This window comes from Anabas testudineus, chromosome 7, assembly GCF_900324465.2.
Source record: "Anabas testudineus chromosome 7, fAnaTes1.2, whole genome shotgun sequence".
Classification (NCBI taxonomy): domain Eukaryota; kingdom Metazoa; phylum Chordata; class Actinopteri; order Anabantiformes; family Anabantidae; genus Anabas; species Anabas testudineus.
Window position 1 is genome coordinate 22,815,903 of NC_046616.1, and position 17,537 is coordinate 22,833,439.

At 37.9% G+C, this 17,537-nt stretch overlaps 1 protein-coding gene across 4 annotated transcripts in view; it reads left to right on the forward strand.

Moving 5' to 3' along the window:
- The first annotated feature begins 1,306 nt into the window (after positions 1–1,306).
- spryd3 (SPRY domain containing 3) overlaps positions 1,307–17,537 on the forward strand; it is a 47,477-nt gene continuing 31,246 nt past the window's right edge. For all 4 annotated transcript variants that reach the window (XM_026367847.1, XM_026367849.1, XM_026367848.1 and 1 more), the window contains exons 1-6: positions 1,307–1,417; positions 3,910–4,037; positions 4,921–4,996; positions 8,790–8,914; positions 9,955–10,090; positions 10,174–10,362. In XM_026367847.1, the coding sequence (XP_026223632.1) occupies positions 3,910–4,037; positions 4,921–4,996; positions 8,790–8,914; positions 9,955–10,090; positions 10,174–10,362 (654 nt within the window). In that variant the 5' untranslated portion in view covers positions 1,307–1,417. The remainder of the gene's footprint in view (positions 1,418–3,909; positions 4,038–4,920; positions 4,997–8,789; positions 8,915–9,954; positions 10,091–10,173; positions 10,363–17,537) is intronic.

Here is a 17,537-nt window from a genome sequence, read left to right on the forward strand (position 1 = left end):
AGAGTATGCATAGAAATATGAAACAAAGTAAAAATGGATGTAGGCTGTAGCTGTACATGAAGTTTATCCGTAGAGGTTGTTGAGGAATTCCTCTCTTATCTAGAATCCCTTAGTCTCCTCTGTTATCTGACACGGCCTTGCTGCCCTGTGGACTGAATACAAAACAACAACAAAACAACAGATAATAAGAAGAAGACGAGCATGAGCAGAATTAGGATATTAATAAACTCCACTTACAGCATTTCTGAGTTATTTTACTTGGTGTTACATTGTTGTAATCTTAGATTTTCAGGTTTTGGACCATTGGCTGGACAAAACAAGACATTTACTGATGTCAGCTCTAACTGGAAAATAACTGGCAGATTAATGGATAAAGTAAATAGTCGTTAGTTGGAGCTCCACTTATGACATTTACATGTGAACAAAATGTACTGTGTGTAAGTAGTTTTCCTGGCACTGGGTCACTGGCTCCTGCACTAGTGGAACGGCCATGACAGAGCACACTGACATACCCACTGGCTTGTACTTGCAAGAAATCAGGGCCACATGAGGCCAAAATCTGCCTTGCCATCAGCAGCCTGTTGTTCTGATTAATCTTGGCAAGGAGGGCAAAAATCACCTGCCGTCTTATGTTCCCTTCAGCTTGCGAGCTACAGCCCTGTCTGTTTCTACATTTAAGGAGAACGTTCCAAGACCGACGCCAGACCACCAGGGGATCTCTTTTCCACACTGCTGTGGATTATTAATTTTTCCTCCTCCAGGCAGCCACACAATTTCTTCCTCCTCTCTGCCTCCCAAGCTCATGTCTATCACAGCTGGCTCAGAAAGTGACTCTGCTGCCACTTCTGCTTTCAGAGTCCACACTAATGCTGTGATGGAGCGAGTCTGCCCTTTTGAGCAGCAACCCCCTGAGTTTTTGTTAAACTGGCCACATACCTACTTCAAGACTTTGTATGTTATATTTCAGTTTAGGATCATAAAACATCATGCATCATGGTGACAACCTTGTACATCTGGGTGGATTTGGCATATTGGACCAAAAGTAATCCCTTTCTGGAGACTAACCCCTAACCTAAACTAGTGCCTGCCTGTCCCCAACCTCAAACTAGTATTCATCCTCTCACTGAATAAGTTTTTTTTTAATCCAAAATGAATGAAAAAAGAAAAGAATGCTTTGTGTCCCCACAACACGAGTAAAACAAGTACACACAGCCACGCCTACGTAAACAAATTGAGTCACCGGATTGGCAGAATTCTCGTCACCATTTCTCAAGATTCGCTGTGATTGGCTATTTGGGTAACGAGGGTATGATGTCACTTGGAAGCGCCGAAGTCTAGTTTCTAAAGTTTTATGTAGAGCTATGGATAGCTGATGGACAAAAGTGAAATTCTGTCATAGTAGCTGCCTAGATAACAGGTAAGCGACAGAGTAATCGGTGATAACACCTGTCATAATCAGTATTTTTCTCTTTACTTTTAGAAATAGTCTCCCGAGATCTTCTCGCTAAGATCCGGATTTCAGCTACAAGCAAAGAAGCTATCACGTTAGCCGCTTGTGATGCTAACCCATGTTTAGCTCCGGCACTGAATTGTGCCCTCTTCACCAACTGGCGAATGCATAATTGCTATTTCGGAATATTCTTAACTCAAAATTAAGCTGGTTATAAGTGAAAACTGAAATGACAGCAGTTAACTCCCTGAACATTCATGCTAGCTTGACCTGAAGTAGCGTTTTAGATAGCACAGTGCTGCTGTGAGCTGCTAGCTTGCAAACCTTGACAGCTTTGGCTCGATGTAAACACTGGCACGCCCACTCTCTGTCGTTGCGGCAGCAGGTTTACGTGTTTTGTTTTAATTTTGGAACAGCTGCCAATGGAAAGAAAATCTAAGCTATATGTGAGGTTTCAAAGACAAATTGTACACGGTGTGGAAGTCAAAGTTTGACGTATTCGGTGTTTTCTTCTGAGGCTCTCTTTGGTCACTTGTTTCTTTAGTACAAAGACATGTAATGCAACGTAGACAACATGAGATAAGGTTAAACCATCCTGGTGGCAGATTTAGCAAAGATGTGCGTCATCAGGATGCTTTCAAAAAACGATGCCCCAAATAATGTGTCAAACAAAATGCAGTAAAGCGTAAATAAAGAAATTCTTTATTTTTCTACCGCAACAAGTTCCTTACCATAAACACGAAATGCATTCAGAAAAGAAACACAATGTAACATACTGTAAAAACACCCTTTAAATATGATTTAAGAGGAATCCATTTTGTTTAGATGGAGCCTTTAAATACATCCAAATATGCTCATAGAATACACACAAAAACACTAATGATGGAGTAATTAATAAAAAAAAAATAGGCAACTGAAAAAGGAACAAAATGCAGAGTACAACTAAAGGTAATATATTTCTAGAAATGACTATGGCTGTGGCGATACACTTGACTAACAAAATGAGATCATATATGGTATTGGATGTATGACAACTGTATGAGATTATGTTTTAACATCATTTTAAATGTTTAATGCTGCTTCTCCATGTTTAATTTTTTACTCTGAGGACAATAAGAAAACCCTGATTTAAATACCTTTAAAATAATGTATCTAGAACATAAAGAATTAGTTTGAAGTGCTTGACAAAAAAGTTCCACCTTATCAGTTGTGAGGTTTTGCTACTCTTCTATTTAATGTGCCAGTAAATTGTATTCTGATGTTTATAGAATAAATGATGTTTAAGTTAATCAAGATGTTAATCACTAGTTAAGCCCTAAATTTACCAGTGATTTGCATTACTACTTTTTGTCAAAAGTCAGGTTAGTAAATTGAAACTATTACAGTAATCTCAATTTTAACCAACAGACTCCAGCTAAACTCATTTAATGCCCTTATAGGAAGAGGAAAAAATTAATCAGTAACTTTTATAACTGATAACCACATTGTTTTTTCATTTTTCAGTAAAAATGTCAAATAGTTTTTGTTTATTTTTGAAGAAATCTTCAAAAACGACACCATTTAGGATGCCACTTAGGTTTGTGGAAACATACAGTACCATATTTAGCTATTTTATGTCATATTATAGTCAAAACAATTATAATAATAGAAATAATAGAAAAAAAATGAAGGAATGACTTCCAAGGTATGTTGCGTTATTGTAGTATTTCAGCAGCTTACAACGACCTTGTCTCTGTTTTCTTCACTCACTATCAATCTAAAAAAACAAATACTTCCAGCTGTTGATATTCCAAACGTGCCTCGGTGCCCTCATCATGGCCACATCCTGATATGACAAGATAAATGCAAATCTTTATGCTGGGAATGTTTGAGAGTATGCACTTATCAGAAACATTCATGCAAGTAGTGTGCAGATGTAGTCACCACACAAGTCAGGGTCATGTTGGTTCACAGGGATACTGTCTTTCAGCTTTTGTTTTTGTTTCTGTTTTTAGGATAAGGCAACAACCAGGCAGCACATAAAGCGTTCCTTTTTGATGTAAAAAGAAACAAGTGCCACTGACTATTCAATATAGTGACACTAAGCGTTCTTTTAAATGTAACTTTATATATGTAAATGAAAAGCTTAGCTACTAAACAATCAGACCTGCCATCACACCTCGTCAGTGTTCGCTGTGATTTTATGTTGTATTGTGACTTATGTGGTGACTACATCTTGCCTTATGTACATGTTTTGATCGTCTACTCTACATTGTTGTTTTAGGCTTTATGTCTTATTTAGCTGTGTGTTATGTCTATATATGTTTCTGTGTTTTGATGGCTGCTTTACATCTGATGTAGACAATAGTTAAAAATTAGGCTCACACTGCTACATTTATCTCAGTGTTGTTTAATGTGCAATGTCCCTGCAAATAAATAAATAAAAATAATGTTTCCACTGTTCCATTTATTGCACTCAGATGGATGACATCAACGTACTACACCACAGATGCCTCCTGAATTTGAGGCGTCGAATACGAGATGTTGGCGATGGGCGCCCAGCACAGGATCGATACATGAGGTTGCAGAAGGATGGAGACACTCTCAGGTTAGCCTCCTCTTACCAGTGTTGGAGTCTAACTAAGCTGATTATCTGAAATTTATAGGCAGGTCCAGGTAGATATTTTAAAAGATGTATACTTGTGCTATTCATTCAATGCATTTAAGAAGAAGAAATAGTTCACAAGTTGTGGCTTTAAAAGAAGTCCTGTAAGTATAGCTTGTTGATACAAGTACTTGCTTATACCAATTGCCTATTCAATACCAGTTATCTCTTTTTCCCCCCTTATTTAAAAACTCACTGTTTTGAAGATGCACTGCCAACGCCCCACAAATGCACATTAGCACCGTTGTTAGAACTATGATATGATATAAACCTGTGAAGACAAGGGTTTTGCATACCCATTGATAATATTGAAAATATGTTACAGCTTTTGTTCTACCCTAAGTGACTCAGGCAGCATATGAACCCATCTAAATTTCTACCAACATTAGTTTGTCTACATGTATGTAATAATATAAGATTAGTCTCCATTATTTTTTTTTTTCTTTCTCATATTTGTCAGAGCCTGTCCCAGCTAGATCACAGGATTCACAGGGAAGTGACTCATCCAATAATCATCCAATAATATTCCTAAGAAAGACAGAGACACATCTAAGATACAATTTTAGTTTTTTGCTTCTACTTAACTTCTTCTTAGTTCTAAGCACAGTCGATCCTGTTTGTCTGTCTATATCTGAATCTGCTGGCATTGTCTAAATTGTTAATAGTTTCTTAGTTCTGTAGTTTCTCTACATCTAGATTTATTTGATTTGTTTTAATGGTGTCTTGACAGTGTCTTGATCATAGGATGAGGTTGCTATTTGAGATTTGTTTTGTGGTAGTGCATACAGTTGGACCTATGGTTAACCTGTAATTTTTTTCTCTTTAGTTACCAAGGGAACTCTGAGGAGGTGGGTTGCTATGTGGCTGGTAATCCTCTATCAAAGGGAAATTGCTACTTTGAGGTAAGGCACACTGATAGTAATGTTGTCAGTCAGCATCTGTCATTGTTCTCTTTTCTTTGTCATTGTAACATTGAAACAAGACCTCCAAGGCTTTTTCTTTATGTATTGTATAATTAAATGACATGATCACCACGAGCTGCTATATTTAACTATGTTTACCATGTATCCCAAAAACTAGATAATCATTAGAAAACAAGCAAACTGTTAGTTCCCTACACAGTTATTCTGCAAATGTTAGGGATGTTTTATTCACAATATGTTAGGCCTACCACATGCAATCATCTTTGGTTGTGCCCAAGATTGCTTTTCCATCTAGCCAGCAATATTATCCCCTGGAATCCCATTTTTGACAATTTTCTCAACTTCATATTAAATTCTGAGTGCCCCTCATCCCCCCTGCACACAGTCCCAATTCACCAGTGCAAAACCACTGCCTCAAAAATGTCCTAGCTGCATTGGAATGAGGGATAGGGTGTGGGTTAGGTGGTATCTCTGAGCACAAAATTAATCTAACACACTGTGTTTTTTAGCAGACAGGCAGGCAGACTGGCAGCTGGAGAAAATATTGAACATTTATCTTAGCAAAGCTGACTTGCTTCTATAGTATATATCAAGCAGTTCTGTCCCTACAGAAGAGCATCGGGAGAAGTACTTTGGTGATTTAGGAAAGGAAGGTTGCAAGAGTTCAGTCATAAATTAGGTGCTGAGGGCTGCAGCGTGTTATTTATGAGCCAGCTTATTTGTGGACGGTGCACGTCAGAGTAGACTTTGTGACGTGTGGTCGAGAGACAGCAGGTGAGGCAGGTGTAGTTTCTTGCCATAGTGTTTAGGCTTCAGGAAGGAAACCTTGGGCCGTACATTACTTAGTAAACCTACGTCATTCTGTTGGGCTGCAAACAGAGCCAGACAAAACCACAGACCTTCAGAGAAGTCCAAGCCTTCCTGAAACTCTTTTCTTCTTCCTCTAATTTTTTATTTTTTTTCTTCAGAGATGAGAAGTGTCATTTCAGATTTACAATTGCAAGAAAATAATGGCACTGTTTGCAGTTTCCTTGTTTTCTGCACAAATTGGTCATGACATGATCTGATCTTAACCAAAGTCGCACATAATAACAAAACATTTCTAAACTGATAAAACACAGTCATGATGTTTCATGGCTTCATTGAACTCCATTCATTTAACATAAAGAGCGGAAAAAGCAATGACACCCCAAAGCCTCTGATGTGACTAAATGTCAGCTTGAGTCAGGTGTTGGCACACCAAAGTGAGAATGAACCCTGAAGTATGGTGGAGGGAGTATAATGATTTGGGGCTCCTTTGTTGCCACTGGGCCTGGACCTGCCATTGTGGAGGGGAAATTAATTACCAAGTTTTAAAGTTTCACAACAGGGCAATGTCAGGAGAACTGTCCACAAGCTAAAACCCAGAAGAAGCTGGGTGATGCATTTTAGTGAAACTACTACAGAATGATTTCAAACATTCAAATCACAAAGTCTGCATTTCTGAGTGGTTCAATCTTCTGTCTTGAGTTGAGGTCCAGATCTTAACCCAAGACAGATGCTGAGACCCTCACACCAGATGTCCTACAAATATGTCTGAGCTGAAGCAGTTCAGTGGGAACAATGGTCTTCTTCCTCGACATTGTGCAGGTCCAATCTGCAGCTATAAGAAGCGCTTGCTTGAGGTTCTTGCTGCCAACAGTGGATAACTTTAAATATTTATTGGGTGTGTTCAGTAAAGACATGAAAGACCATGACCTAGAAATATTGTGTTTGTTGATATTTGTGACACTGGGGATGATCAGATCATATTTCATGACAAATAAATTATCAGCAGTCGCCTTACTTTTTCTTGCGACTATGTAACAATTCAGATTCAGTGCTTCAGTACAGCCTGACATTGCACTTTGACTATTATTCAACTTGGTTATGAGGTGTCCCTGACTTGGAGCAGATGCAACATTTGTTTAAAATGTGATGTCCGATACTTGTCTGAGCCTCAGATTTCTTTCTTGTTTCTGGCATAGAGTAAAAATATTATGATATCAACAATTTTATTTAAATGAGAATCACATTTATAGCCTCATAGATCTCTCTGACATTTAAACAAGTGGATTGTAGTGTGGTCATTTTGTGCTACATTATTCTCTACTCTGTGACGCACATGCTGTCAGCTTCCCAGATATCTCAAAAATTTGAGAGAGTTTATTCTGATAAAGGTCAGGCTTCTGACGATGAATGCGTCACTTCTATCCTAGTGTTTCCCCTTGGTCTGCTTTCATAAGGTATCCATTTCACCTCTGTCAGAACGGCTGGATATCCTCCAGTTTCTGTCATCTGTTTTCTTCTAGCCCAGCTGAACATCTGCAGCATTCCACATATTTTATTAGATTTATTTGAAAAATTCATATCAACACATTCCTGTTCTTTGCTAATGTAAGTCATTGTGCATGTTTTTGTAACTCTTATTTGGACATATTTGCAGACATAAATGTTATTTTAACAGTTTTGGTGTGGAAGCGTTTACCTGCCAAGGCAAATAATTTACTTGTTTAACATAGCAAAGGTATAATGTATTATCCTAAAAGTGCCAGGCTGGATTCAGTCATTGATTTCTTTTTTTATGAAAAACCAGGGAAACCCAAGAAGTGTGTTTTTATGTGCTGATAGCTGTGATGCAGGAGCAGTGACTTGAGCAGTGTAGCTGAATCTATGTGTCTTAGATTTGTTGTACTTATTCATATTTTTGTATACGTTCGGATTTATCTCTGTTGTTAAACATTGCACCAACAAATCCTGCACACTTTTGATCACTCTTAATTTATTTATGACATTGTGGTTCTCATGAATCTGTAAAGCCGGGGTCATGAATTTAATTTTAGTGTGCAGTATGGTGGCTCAATGTAGTGCTACCTAAGAAGACACGTGCAATTACACTAAACACATAAAAATAAGAGCCTCTTTTTGGGTCCTCTGATAGGTGTAGTCTACTGCAGTGTTAATTTTGTCAACGAAATGAACAAAACTATATTGCTTGTGTATGTTTTTTGATAGTCATTCTACCTAGCCCTCTATACTGAACACCGCGTTTTGAATTCCAGCTGTGGCCCACCTCCAGTAAGGGGCATTAGGCAAGACCTGCTTACTCTGTTCCTTATGCTTACTTTACCTCTACCTGTAACTTGTAAGTCGCTTTGGATAAAAGCGTCTGCCAAATTACTACATGTAAATGTGGTTAAGGTTTTCAAATGTTATTCTAGATATCTGCTGTTGACCTAGAGGCATTCTGTCACCTAGTTTATTTATTATTAAATTCATTATTTTGAAATGCAGTACTTGTGTTAGTGAAAGTGTTTTCTTTGTTTGCTTGTTTTTGCTATTTGTATGTATTTTATGTATGTTTGTATGTTTATTGAAGTGCCTTTTTTTGATGTTGAAACCTATCCTAAAAAAAAGGCTTTTATTGTGAGGACCAGCATGAATTTTTAACCATTGGAATTAGGACATTTTTACAAAGTAAGGACGTTTCAGTCGGTCCTCACAATGAGAAGGGTGTTTACAGAGTAATTTTGGGGTTAAGACTAGGTTAGAATTACGTTTTGGTTGGGGTAAATTTAGGGTGAGGCAGTTAGTTGTGATGGTTAGACTTAGGGTAAGGCAGTACATGTGATAAATGAAAAATTGAAATGGAGTAAATTAACATGGCCTATGCGACAGTAGGAGGCTAGGGAATGAATGATGTCAATGAGTGTCCTCACACTGACTGCCATACAAAATGTGTGTGTGTGTGTAGGTGACAATAGTGGACACAGGAGTGAGGGGTACCATTGCTGTGGGCCTTGTTCCCAAATTCTACAGGCTGGACCACCAGCCTGGCTGGCTGCCATACTCTGTAGCTTACCATGCAGACAATGGAAAGTAAGTCAAACCAATCTATACAATACAATGCAACACTAGCTTCTTAATTTTAGTTAATTTTACTATTTTTTTCTTTTTCATGACTTCTTTAGACAATAGATTTCTGGTTGTAGAAAATATTGTAAGAATATGTGTTCAATATTTTAAGAAAGATTGAAGCAACACTTCTATAATCCTAATATTGATAAGCTTGTAGCATGTTTAACTTAGATTCTACTAATCAGCTCATTATTAATAAATTAATATTTAATTAAAGCTGAAATAGCAAATTATTCAGAATAAAGCTAACAGCATCATGAAAGCTCAAAGTGCTGAGGAGTTTCACAGTCATATTGAAAACTGAACGTGTACTTGTGGTTCACAGACCATGGCAGTCTAACTGTAGATGCCTCCAGTGTCAGAAGTACTTATTTCACAATCAGATTTCACATCCTGATAGCACTAGAGCAATACTAGACAGATCTGTTGTACATTATCAGGTTGTATGAGTTGATGTAATTCTAAACCTCAAGTGTGTTTACATATTTTGTTCATTAAGTGAGATGATGGGAAGTTTTGTCTTGTGTAGTTGATGTTACTGAACAGCAGTTTATAATGCAGCCAATAATAGCTGAAGTAATGTTTACATTCTTTTATTCACTTTGTGTTAGCAAGCAACAATTGTGAAAATAGAAAGGTTTGCTAGAGAAATGGCTTTGCTAAAAGGCAATGTCTGTTATGTGATACAGAAAAGAATAAGATCAGGTTCATGCACAACAACATTTACTGCTGTTGCAGAAGAAAACACAAACGTGACAGTTCTTGTCCTTATCAATTGTTTAATCTAAGCAGCTCTTGCGTGTAGTTTTTACAAGGTAAAATATAAATTCAGCTAAAGGTTCAATGAAATGTGGTTATAGATATTTGTGAATATGTGGTCACTTCATTAACAAATTATGAAACTTAAAAAATAATAATGATTTGTATTATTATTGTTTTTTTAATAATTAAGTATAAAGCATTTTTATTAGGAATATTTTTTATGGCTTATTTTATTCCAGGTTATACAATGGTAACCCTGTGGGTCAGCAGTTTGGGCCAAAGTGTTCTCGTGGCGACCGCATTGGCTGTGGAATACACTCAGAAAATACTGAAGCAGGTTTTACAACTGTCTTTTTCACCAAAAATGGCAACGAGGTAGGTGTTTTATGTGGTGCTGTCTCCATCTACCTTTTGTGTTTCTTTACTCACTGTTTCTATTGCATCCATCTCTTATTCAGGTTGGCTCTGTAGAGGTTCCTATTTCGGCAGAGGGACTGTTCCCTGCTGTAGGGATGCACTCCATGGGAGAGGAGGTGAAGGTTGACCTGCAGGCTGAGTGGCTCCTTGATGAAGATGATAGTATGATGATGGTTGACAGCCATGAAGATGACTGGGGACGCCTTTATGACGTCAGGGTGAGCGGCATGGTAAGAAAAAAATAAGTTCTTTTTATCTATGCACTTTCTGAGGTGTCTATGCAAGTAAATGAGGCCATCATTAGGCTGGAAAAATCAAAGCCATCAAAGAGATAGCAAAAACATTGGTAGTGGCCAACAGTTTTAAGCTCAGCAGCTTAAGGCCACGGAATTCTGTCCATGATGAAATACAGAAGGACCCTTTCATAACATCTAGTCAAGTCAAAAGACTTTCAAGGCGGTGGGCATGTCAATGTCAAAGTCTACAGTCAAGAGATGCTTTATGATTGTAAACACAGAGGCTTCAGAACAAGGTGAAAACACTGGTAAGACTTAAGAACAGAAAGACCAGATTAGACCATTCCAGAAAATATCTAGAAAAAAACCCTGCCCAATTCTGAAATAAAATAGCTTTGTACGAATTAAACCAAAATAAACGTCTACCAGAATAATGGAAAGAGAAATGTATGGAGAAGGAAAGGAACAGATCATGATCCAAAATATGTTTGACATCATCTGTCAAATATGGTAGAGGTGGTGTTATGGTATGGGAATGTTTGGCTGCTGATGGAACCATGTTACTGATGTTAACTGATGAACTGATGACGTCCTGGAGTTTATGGTGCTCAAGTTCAGCTAAATTCTGCAAAACCGATATACTGACACTACTTCATATTGCAGATGGATGAATCCTAAAGGATGGACCTAAAACAAACAGCAAAATCTACTCAAGAGTTTGTCAAGGCAAAGTAAGGGGATATTTTTACTGGCCATGTCAATCAACTGATCGCACCCCAACAGAACAAATAAGCAGTAGTAAAGGCCTGGTAAAGCATCTTGAGGGAGGAAACTCAGCATTTGTTTATGTCAGTGGATTCCAGACTTCAGGCAGTCATTGATTATAAAGGATTTAATCCAAGTAATGAAGGCACTCATTATATTGTTAGATTGTTTCATTATTTATGAGTTGCAATTCCTCAGTGGTTAGTGCTACACTTCTATGAAAGCCTGTGAATTCAAACTGAAAGTCTTGATGAAGTCTTGTTAAACTTATTTGTAACAATAACTGCCAGCTGTTTATTTGCACTCACTGTGTTGGGAAACTTTATGTAAAAACACTATACATATTCACTGTGTTTTTCTAGCATATTCTTTTTAAATGGGCTAAATTATAGTGGGCTTCTTCTCTGACTTGTACCTCTGCATGGTTGTTGCCAGTTTGTTTGTTTTGTGTTCTTAGAAGATCCCTCAGCTGCTGGTCCTTAGCAAATCCCTCACAGTTGACAGCTATACTTAATGCTGTCCAACATTCAGGGAAAGCTCTAGACAGTTACTTGAATCTGAGATGCTTATTCTCTCTTGTTGGATGATATTGCCAAAGCTGCATTCGTATCAGCTTTTGAGTGTTTCTGCAAATTGCTAAAAGATGTCAGCTAAGGGATTGTCCTGCAAGCTTTGTAGAAATTAAGTTCAATAGCAATATAAACAGTAAACCCAGTGAATACTGTGGGATTATTCAACAGTTTACGAATCTAAATCTACCTGCAAAGCTTAAGCACACAAGCAGATGTTTGCACCAACATCTTTATCTATATATAAAAACAACTCTTTGGTTTTGGTTTTAGTTTTTCATGTTCACTCACTGATCTGTGGAAAAGGGCCGAGGTGGTGTTGGGTGATGGGGGAGAAGGGGTGTGAAATTGTAAGGATTGATTTGTGTTTTAAGCAAGTGTGTCAATCTGGCACATCTCTTCCTGGAAGACATTGACACTCCGTTGTTGATGAAAAGCAGTAAAAGTAAAATTACTAGCTTGGCAGACACTTCATCACCTAGGTGTAAATGTCAGATTGTCTACTTTAAAATTTCTCCAGAAATGGGCATGGTTGTGCTTTGAGCTAAATTCTAATGGCGAAATGCTAACATGTTGATAAAATGCTGATGAAGGTATTTTGTCTTTAGCCATTGAACATAAATACTCTTACTGAATTTCATTCAGTTAAGTCTTATAGTTGTTGAGGTTCCACAAATGTGAACATCATGATGGTACAAGAGGAAAATCATTAGGCTTCCTTTGGTGGGCACAATGTATAAGTGTAGTAGTTTCGATTGTGAATCAACCAACTGACGATCATTGCCATCTCATAGAACAATGTCCCCAGCATGGCTAATGTTCCTCTTTCTGCATCACAGTAATTATAAAGCATGATCGTTACACTGTGGTTAATTCTGACTGAGTTTGTGGTCAGTGCTGTTTTCTCAGGCAGAGACAAAACTAACTATGACTCAAATAGTTGATATCAGCTGCTTGAATGAAGTTCATTGATGGCAACAACTGTGTCATCAGCTATATTGCAATGTTGTGTTCCGCAGTAATCAACTGTAGCACCTCTGTTCTGTGTTAAGGTGTCAGCTCTTATCGCCCCCCACATGCAGAAGATGAGTAATCGTTTTGTTTCTTCTCTTCTGTGGAAGCATGACTAACAGATTTAACTATAACTATAGTTAACTATAGTGAAGGGATGCTGCTTTCTGGCTTTTAACTGTGTGTGTGTGTGTGTGTGTGTTTGTATGTAGCTATCATTGGTAAATGAATTGAAAAGACGTTTGGTGTGGAAAGCATTTAGACTTCTACAGCACACTTTCAGGTTAGTCTCCATTACGCTACTGTGGCGTTTTCTCCTGACCTCATGTAAAAAGCCAATTAGTTATGTGAATACATGGCAGAGAAATCTGCAACCTCCAGGCATATGTACTTGCGAAAATCAAGTTTCCCTAATTCCCTACCACAATTATGGAAAACAGGTACCTCGTTTACATGACAGTTAAAGTCATGTAAATCATTTGTGTTGTTAGAGCATCTGTCTGTAGTCATGTACAAACATATGTTACACATATCATACAGAGGTCATTGTCTCAGTGACACAGTGGTCTGAGGCAAAGATGATACATCTTTAAAGAATAACCTAATTTATTAACCTGCTGGATTTCCCCTTGAAGTGGGTATGGTGACTATATATTTAGTGCTAATTTCATATCCCTGCTTATGTTGTAGTAATTCAAGAACTTGCATAAAGCTTGCTATAAATGGCAGTTACTGGGGCAACTGCTTTTTTGAATATTAAGAGTAAACATAATTTTAGTCAAATCATCTTTCAGATGGATTTTTTCAGTTCCCAGTACACCTGCCAGCTTTGGTGCTACACAAGTTTTCCCAGATATATTATTTTGTTTTATCTTATGAGTAAACATCCACCAGCCTTGAGTTCCATTATAAACAGATAATACACAAACTGATAAGGCTGTCAAGTTGTGACAAGTACAAGATGTGGTTCTAAAGGTCTGAAGTTTCTAACATTAGCTGCTTCTTGAAATGGCAACCATTGTTTTGAAAAGCAACAAGAGAAAGTAAATGAAAAAGTGGGAGAGGAAATTAAAGTGGAGGAGGAGCAGTGATTTGTTTTGTAGGAAGGAAAGAAATGTTTGAGTAGGTGGAATAGTATGAGGTATTTTACTTTAAGTAGAATGTTATGTCAGCCACAAGGTGGTCTCACTTAATCTTTCTGTTGGTTTGACTTCTAATTCACTTCATTGTGTGGTTTTAACTGCTGCTGGAACTGCTTCTTTGCCCCAAGTTTTTCCAGAGTGTCTACTTTGGGTATTTAAATGTAAAATTCTTCTCTCCTTCCTTTTCCTCTGCAGTATTTTTGTTTCTCTTCCGTCATCAATCCTTGTCTCCCCTTCTTTACTCATGTCTTTATTGCTCCTCTGTATTGCCTCTTTTCTTACATTATTGTTTCCTCTGATCCTCCCTTCTCTCCCCCTTTTTTTCTTTACATCCTTGTCTCATCTTTCCTCCTCCCTCCTTTTGTTTTTTTCTTTTTCCATTCCTTCTCATTTTCCTACACTCTTTCTTTACTCCATTATCTCCTATTATTATAGTTTTTCTTGCTTTTGCATCATGCTTCATCTCCTCTGTCGTTTCATCCTTGCTTTTTTGTGTTCCCTTCTATCCTCGTCTCCTCTCCTTGCTTCACTTGTTGTTCTCCTTCTCTTGTTACCTCCTCTTTCCTTTTTCTCTCTTCATATCCTCTTTGTAGTATCTGCTTTTCCCCTTGCTCATTTTCTCTGGTGTTTTTTTTTCTCGTCTCTCTCTTCTATCTTGTTCGTACACCGTTTCCTCTGCTCTTTCTTGCTCAGTCCTTGATTCTTCACCTCTGCCCTGTTCTTTGCTTTCCTTTTTTGTCCTAGTCTTTGTTCTAATTTCTATTCCTCCGTTCTTGGTTTCCTTCATGTCAACTCTCCTTCTGCCCTTTGTGTTTGCTACAACCATACAAAACTTCTTTACAGTAGGATTTTGGTTGTTAAGACCTAAGCTACAAGATGTTTTTTAACGGCATGGAAATATTTATCCTCTTTTTTTCGGTGTGCATCTAAGCAACAGATATTTCCAGACTTTGTGGTTTCCAATGACTTACAGATCTGTCCTTTGGTTGCCATAGGTGAATTACATCTCTCTGTCTCCTTGGTAATTTTTTTTATCCCAGCAGCACCTCACTAATATTTGATCAAAACAGTGGAACAGCTTTCACACGTTGCCATTTGATAGGCATAGATGATCAGTGTTCCGGATGATAGCTGTTCTGACTGATTGTTAAGAGGGGGGAAATAAAAACAGGGTGATGGAAAAGATTGCTGCAAGACAAATTACTTTTCTAACTGGTATGCTTTTGATGAGGCAGCACTGAGAAGTGCAAAGCCACAGAATGCACCGAGTACTGGGGTTATGGTAGTGACTTGTCTTTGACGAGAGAGGTTAAGAGGCTTACATTACAGACAGGGGGATGGCCACTCCTGGCTGGATCGGTGGGTATCTGATGCTAGATTTCTGCTTACTATCATCATACCCTGTCTTGTCAAATATTGTCTTTTTTCTGCTCCATTCTGTCTTCATGTATTCATTTGCTTTATAACTTCTAAGTCTTATCCTATGCATCCTACTCTCTCTCTTCTCGGTACATTGGCAGATATTGCAGTTATCCTTGAAACAGCTCTGATGAAGGGGATTTAAAAGAAAACTGAATATCAGTTCCACGGAGGTTATGTTTTTTTTTTTTTTCAGTCTGTCCTCCTTCATTTTCTTTTAGTTTTTTTTTTTTTTTTTTTGTTACACTGTGTTCCTTTCCACTTTCTAATCACTCATCTGAAGGCCATTTGTTCAGGGTCATGAATATTTCCCCTTGGATTTGTTTTAGTAGAAAACCGAAGTAAAGTGAATGTGAAGATCATTTTAAATTAATGACTCTGCCCTTGTTTGCTCTGTCTCATCTATAAAGAGTTACGAAAGCAAGTTTATCATTATGTAAAAATAAAAGTAAACATTTGATGCATACCATTACAGTAGATACAGACATGGACAAAATTGTTGGTACCTTTGTGTTAAAAACAGGAAAAACCCACAAAGGTGATTGAAATTACTTGAAACTGACAAAAGTAAAAATAAATAAAAATTTACTAAAGATTAACTCCTGAAAATTAGACATTGCTTTTGAGTTGTGGTTCAACACAAGCATTTAAAAAACAAACTCATGAAACCTGCCTGGACAAAAATGACCTAATATTTTGTTGCACAACTCTCAATGAGATTTCTGCATCAGGTATTTTGGTCCACTCCTCAAGCTGTCTCAGGTTGGAGAGCTGCCTATTTCAGACTGCATGTTTCAGCTCTTTCCACAGTGTTCTTTTATTTGTATTCTTCATATTAGCCTCTGTGAACTGAGCTGATGTGCCTAGCCAAAAAGTTCCAGTTTTCTCATCTTCTTCTTCTCATTTTTTTAAGATTTACTGTCAACAGTGGTGTCTTCCTCAGTTGTCTCCCATTGTCTCCCAAGTCCACTATGGCTGAAACAGTGAGTGACTGTCGGATCTGACTCTGATATACCTTGACCTTGGATTTCACGTTTAATCTCTTTTGATGTTTTTCTGGGCTTTTTGGTTACCATTTGTATTATCTGTCTCTTCAATTTGTCATCGACTTTTCTCTTGCGGCCACATCTAGAGAGGTTGGCTATAGTCCTGTGGACCTTGCAACTGTAGTCACAGGAACATCAAGCTGCTTGGAAATTGTCTACCTATAACCTACCTGTAGCATGTTTGTCAATATTTTTTTTTTGTAGAGGTACCATAATTTTTCTTAAAGTCAGTTTCATTATTGTTATTATTTTTGTGCGGTAAATGCAGAGAAATTATTAGACAGTTATCTTAAACCTACTCTTTACCTCAGAGAGATGCACATTAATAACTGGAATAAATGAACCTTTATGAAATGACTCCTTATCTGTGTTGCCCTGTTTTTGAACTATTGGAGAGGAAAAGTAATACCCTTCAAGACTAGAGCTTAGTGTGGCCTGACAACCTGAATGTGCAGCACCTATGTTGCATTGCTCTGTAAGGGTCACAGTTTTCTCCCAAATCTCATCAAAGATCGCTCAATGTGTCAACATAAGAATTAACAAGAGTAACAGCTGTGCCCAAATTGAGCTGTGGGGATTGTATAACATCTAAAAGTTTTGATAAATAATACAAGGAGCAAACTTCAAATCTATTAGGGCTAATAGACCTCTTGCCTCTACCTCACCTGTAGCTATGAATCAGACCTGCACATTGTTGAGGAAGAATTTTAGCCCATTCTTCCTGCAGAACTACTTTAGCTCTGTCATATTCTTTGGGCGTCTCATGTGTGGCTCTCTTCAAGTCGTTCTGGAGCATCTTTATTGGCTTGACGTCTGGGCTCTGACTTGGCCACTTTTTTTCTGAGGCCATTCTGTTTTGTTTTGGGTCATTGTCCTGTTGCATCACCCAACTTCTACAGTTTTTTAACTGACGTACAGACATTCTCACATTATTCTGAAGACTTTTTTGATACCCTTCGGAATTCATCTTCCCCTCAATTGCTGCAAGCTGGCCAGGCCCTGATGCAGCAAAGCAGGCCCAAATCATGGTGCTTCCTCCACCATACTTCACGATTAGGATGAGGTTTTCGTAATGATATGCTGTGCCCTTTGTACGCAAATAGTTTTATCAGTCCACAAAACATTTTGCCAATACTGCTGTGGAGTGCCAATGTGCTCCTTGTTTGCTAATGTTCTTTTTAGTAAACACAGGCTTCCTTCGTAGTGTCCTGCCATAG